Below are 6,000 nucleotides of genomic sequence, written 5' to 3'. Positions count from 1 at the left end.
ACAAATAGGTATCTAGCCATGTATTTTAATAAATCTTTCTTGAAATGGACATTTAATAATCAAAAGGAAAATTAAAATTTTGAAAACTGGCTTGCTTTGCTTTAGGACATTAAGTAAGACAGACAAGTAATGTGTAATCGATTTACAAATTTCTGAATCCTTGGTGTTTTTTGTAAGCATGTGGTTCGGAAATAAAGGATCCTCCATCATGTTAAAGACTGACTTACTACTCCCACTTCCTGTACTATAATAAATTCTTATATAAATTTTATTTTATCACACTTTACTATTTATCATGCTAGTTATATACTGTGATTTTTTTAAAAAAATATTTATTTTCCTGTTCCTTATTTGTTTCCCAACTGAAAAACGGATGACTCTAACCTATTCGCTGATCTTTCCACACATACAAAGTCCTGACACAGAAGCCTTTGTCAGTAAATACCACAGAGTAGACAACAGGCCTAATAAATACATCAGTGAGGGGGTAAGAGAGCATGGCAATTTAAGAGAGATCAACCCCCAATGACAAAACTAATAAATACATAAAATAGGTATAATTTCATGTACTTTTATATCACCTAGTTTCTTCCTACATATTCCCCACAAAATTCAACATCAACATACCACATGTTGATAAACCACAAATACCTACTTATAAGGCTTTTCTTGAAATTCTTCCAACAAATAAGTAGTTTAGTAAAGATGTATAGGTAACAGGTAATTCTATGAGGGAAAACACACTGGGAAAGAAAATCAGGAGTGCAATCCAGGTTGCATGGTTAAGGTATTCTTTCTACTGACATCCACACACAGCCACACTGCTGTTCATTCCAGCTAAGACACAGTGACCAGTAAAGCTGCCTTTGTAGTCTTCCTCCGCCCGCCCCCCTCCTCTATTTATGTTCAGAAAGGAGCAAGCCTCACATGAGTATCAACAAAGCATGGCATATCAAATTGCAGTAAGACTAACTAAGCACCTTTCCTTGTATTCAGGCTGGGCAAGGCAATCCAGTATGAGGAATAGGTTCCTAAGAGGCAGCCAAAGCATTAGAGACAGGCCCTACTCCTGGTTGTTGGCTCAGACTCTGAATTCCTGAGTCAGGTCACTTGTTTCTGTGGGTTTTCTTTTTATGACCTTGACCCCTCTGCACCCTACAACCCTAATGTTTGTCTGTGGACTCTGCATCTGCTCCCATCAGGTACTGGATGAAGGCTCTCTAGTGACAACTGCGGTAGTCAATGATCTGATCACAGGAGATGGCCAGGTTAGGCTAAGTATCTGCTTTGGCTTGGAGTCACTCTTGTTTCAGCCTTTACCAGCAACTGGGGGAAACAGGAGAGAAGAGTGCTGGCAGATCTTTATCTTCAGAGGAGCGTACATTCTTAGGGCATCTTTCTAAAATGCATTCCATGTATACTAAACATCTTAAAGAAATGAGATCTTTCCTTAATGACTCACTGATGCCAATCATCAGTCTCATTATTACAGTAGTTTCACAATGACTGGAAAAAAACAGGAAATATGTCAGAGTTCTAGTGCATGGCGGTAAAAGAGCCATTGGTCATACTGCTTCCATCCAGTTTCCTGGATAGCAAAGATCACACACACACACACACACACACACACACACACACACACACACGCACAGTATGTTCTGGAAAGCATCATAAGATGCTCAAGTAGATTTCTAGCTACTAAAGATTGGTTGATTTATTCATTTTTTTAAATCTTTTTTAAATATTTATTTATTTATTATGTATACAGTATTCTGTCTGTGTGTATGCCTGCAGGCCATTAGAGGGCACCAGACCCCATTACAGATAGTTGTGAGCCACCATGTGGTTGCTGGGAATTGAACTCAGGACCTTTGAAAGAGCAGGCAATGCTCTTAACCTCTGAGCCATCTCTCCAGCCCTGATTTATTCATTTTTTTTAAAGCTTGAGGATAATTTTTTTTTTAGACTTAAAAAAAAAAAATCCAGAACATGCAAGTTGTAAATGTCAGCAGCTGCTTGGAAGAAGATGGAGATGCAAAGGGTGAAGTGAATGAAAAAGAAAAAAACCCTATGCTGTCTGAGTTAAGCAAGCATGGAAATCGGCCACAAGACAGACTCGCAGCCTCACGGTGAGGAGGGGAATTACACACAAAGTGAGTACAAAATGTTAGGAAAGCGATAGAAAGAAAAAGAAGAAAAGTCTTGCTTTTCCAAGTAATTCAGAGAAGCCGGCAACTTATGAAGTGCACGTCTATGGCCTATAAGAGACTTAAAATTTACTGTTAAAACAAAAACCACTGGGACTAGAGAAATGGCTCCATGGTTATAAGCTCTGACTACTCTCCCACAGGACCTGGGTTTTATTCCCAACACTTTGGCAGTGGCTTAAAACCATCTGTGACTCCAAGTTTAGTGAATCTGACACCCTTTTCTGGCCTCTGTGGCAATAGGCATGCACACAATGCACAGACATACATGCGGGCAAAACACCCATACACATAAAATTAATATTTTTAAAGTGTTGGCAAACCTTTGGAAAATTTTTATAGAACAAGTAACAAGTAGGAGAAATAAGCTGTGGTTTTGTACAAGAGCTTTTCTTTTTAATATTATTTCTTAGTATTTCAGCATATTTTATGTTTATGTTGAGACTTTAAGAATGTTACCTTGCCTACTCAGTCTGATGTGATTTACCTCATTTTCCTCATTCTCATTTCCTCTGATCTATTACCTATTATCTGATGTATTAACTCCATAGTATTTAATTTGTTTCTTGTTCATCTTCCTACTTAAGTACATATAATATGGAGTCAGAAAATTAGCTCATTTTGATCACCATTATAATTCCAGTGCAGCGGGCGGTGGTGGCGCAGGCCTTTAATCCCAGCACTCGGGAGGCAGAGGCAGGCGGATCTCTGTGAGTTCGAGACCAGCCTGGTCTACAAGAGCTAGGTCCAGGACAGGCTCTAGAAACTACAGGGAAACCCTGTCTCGAAAAATCAAAAAAAAAAAAAAAAAAAAAAAAAAAAAAAAAAAAATAATTCCAGTGCAGGTGAAAATAAAACACATAATTTTTGCTCAATAATTGATTAAGTGGACATTTGTTTTATATATGTATATTACCAAATAAATATGAATAAGTGATTGCATATTGATGGCAGAACATAAAAGAAAAACACAAGGAAGCAAGAAGGGGAGGAAAGAGAACAGAAACTTGTCAAAGTCTTTCTTGTCCTAGTAGCAAACTACACAGGAAATTTTACATATAAACACAAAATTTAGAATGATGGAAGCTAATCAAAGAGTTTCCAAAGCAAGGAGATAATAAAAACAAAATTTTATTAAAGTAATCAACTTCTGTCAGTAAGTTGGACTAGAATATGGAAGAAATACTGAAAGGGAGGATTATGGGTTAAAATACAAGAAGTTAGGGAGAGCAACTACATTAGAGTATTGCTATATATACTCACGTTCACACACAGGAACACTGCTATTCCAAATACTGTCCCTTCCAGCCAGAATACAGTAACTAGCAGAATTTCCTTTTAATTGAAACCTAAGGAAGAAAATGGTAGTGTACTGTAAAATGATTTGGTCTGAGTAATACTCATTTTCCAGTCTAGTCAAAAAAGCATCTGAGGATTTTAAGGAAATGGAACCAGGAGGTGGAAAGGGTGTGTAGATGCTAAGCCACTCAACTATCACAGCTTCCAGCGGGTGAGTAAAACAGAATTGCAAGGCAAAGAGACTTGTCATATAAAGTCCTAGCTTAACCTAAAGAAAGCAGTCAGGGCACAGCTAGACCCTGGACCCTTACTCAGCACTGATCATGCTAAAAGGAATCCAGTACTGCTCACTGTCTCAACTGCAAACCCAGACTGCTAACGCAACACCTTGCCAACTCTGGCACTGGGAAAGCTGAGTTAACTGGTAGGAAATAGAGATTGTTCTTATGTCTCAGTTTCTGCTATTTTTGTCTAGCAAGCTCACTACAGCATGCTGGGCTACTGAAGAATAAGTTACACTTATTTTCTCAGTAATTCAGAGAAGTAGGCTTCTTTTAAGTACAGGTCTTCTTTTGTTTGTTTGTTTTTGTTTCTGTTTCTTGGTCTTTCCTTTTAAAGCACTGGGACTGGAGAGAAAAATAAAAAGTGGAGAGGAGCCAACTTTTGTATAAAGCCATCCAAAATTCTCAAAGGATGTTTAAACCCTTATGCCCTCCTAATTCTTATTTGATCCTGGTACTTGGTGCTGCCAAGGATTCTGTGAAGCGCTGGAGAGCAGGTTCTTTGTTGTTGAGGATTGGTAGTTTGACAGATGATGCGGGAGCTCCTTCCGCTCCTTCAGCCAATAGCCGCTTAGATACCAGCCCATTGGAGCGTGGTCTCTCTTTAAAAATGCGCACTTCCCTCCACAGGCTCTCTCTACAAAGCCCCAGCTGTCCTGGAAATCTCACTACAGAGACCAGGACCCTTGAACTCCTGACAGGAGGGAGGGAAGTGGCCGCATTTTTAAAGAGAGAGACCACGCCCCAATGGGCTGGTATCTCAGCGGCTATTGGCTAAAGGAGCGGAAGGACCTCCAGCAACAGACAGAGGCATGTCTGCTGTGAAGAATGTTTATGACCTCACCTAAAATATTAACATTGGATGCCATGCTCTCATTTCAGAGCCCACAGCCTGTTGCTGGTCTAATGACACATGGCTGGACTTTAAAACACTGCACCTTATTTTTGTTTCTCTTATAAATTCTATTAATAAAGCATTATTTTCCCTCAATACATTGCCAAATACATTGTTATTTGTATAAGCTTTTGTAACATATAATTTCTCCCCAAATTACTAGCACTATTTTCTATTTAGAAAATGATTTCTTTCACTTAGTGCATTACCTATATATTTAAAACCAGTAGATACACTTGTTTTTGAATCTGTCATTTAAGAAACATCCCAGCTTTTCCTTCATATCTCCTTTTATGAATTCCACAAGTTACCAGTCTTTCCTATAAACAATATCAGAAGTTGTCATCCCCATACCAACCTCCCCATACTTCAGACAAGGTCAGACAGATTGGGCCTGCTCACACTTACCCTTTATTACAAATGAAGGACACTTTAGCCCCAATTTGAAGATTTAGTGGAAATAGTACATTCCCATTAGGAAGTGGGTCCAGGAAAGGACCACAGGATTTCACTGGAGAAAAAGAGTCAAACAGAAATATTAGCAGTGTGTGGAAAATAAAAACACAAGCCATAACTATCAAACCAGATGACAGTCTGGAGACCTGCACATGTGGGGCACACAGGACTCTAATGTGTAGCCTGGCGCATAGTGCAAGAGCAGTTTCAGCTTTGGATAAAAAAAATCATCTTTGTTTGGGGGCATACTCCTAGTGTTGGATTTCTAGAGGCAGGTGATATGTTAAGGGAAAGAAGTTTCATGATGTGAAAAAAAATTCCCTCAGTGGTAAACTGGATCACACATGCCAAGAGGATCCAACTATATATAGGAAATAAAAGAAGAAAAAAAAGGAACAGCTTTATTTATATATGACAAAATAAACAACCTTTCTGCCAAAAGTGACTATACAATGAAGACAATGTGACTATAACTGATAAATTTTGAGCTTATTGTTTTCTCTCTAAGATGTACATTAAGGTTATAACACTCCCAATTTCTTTTTTGTTTTGTTTTTCAAGACAGGGTTTCTTTGTGTAGCCTTGACTGTCCTGAACTAGCTCTGTTGAGCAGGCTAGCCTTGAACATTAGAATATTGGTCCAGAATAAATGACTTTCTTAAGGATTTTCAAGTATTTTTGATGTTATAATAATTGTTTTGAGGGCTCGTCTTTCAAGAGTTCCCCTTGACTAATAAATGAGCTGTGATATTTAAAGAATAGACTGGTTAAATTTCTATTGATTCTCAGTTTCATACTATATATTGCCTTTTGATTGTTATGGGTAAAAACATGAACACTACAACTTCTTTGCTGTAGGACA

At 38.2% G+C, this 6,000-nt stretch overlaps 1 protein-coding gene across 3 annotated transcripts in view; it reads right to left on the bottom strand.

Annotated features, from left to right (window-relative positions):
- Positions 1-6,000, bottom strand: part of Cr1l (complement C3b/C4b receptor 1 like) — a 49,312-nt gene that overhangs the window by 24,127 nt on the left and 19,185 nt on the right. For all 3 annotated transcript variants that reach the window (XM_038348627.1, XM_038348626.1, XM_038348625.1), the window contains exons 6-7: positions 5,091-5,193; positions 3,471-3,556 (exon numbers count right to left, since the gene is read on the bottom strand). In XM_038348627.1, coding sequence (XP_038204555.1) covers positions 3,471-3,556; positions 5,091-5,193 — 189 coding nt within the window. The remainder of the gene's footprint in view (positions 1-3,470; positions 3,557-5,090; positions 5,194-6,000) is intronic.

Source organism: Arvicola amphibius, chromosome 12 (assembly GCF_903992535.2).
Source record: "Arvicola amphibius chromosome 12, mArvAmp1.2, whole genome shotgun sequence".
Classification (NCBI taxonomy): domain Eukaryota; kingdom Metazoa; phylum Chordata; class Mammalia; order Rodentia; family Cricetidae; genus Arvicola; species Arvicola amphibius.
Note: the sequence above shows the minus strand (reverse complement) of the source record. Positions and strands in the feature narration are given on the sequence as shown.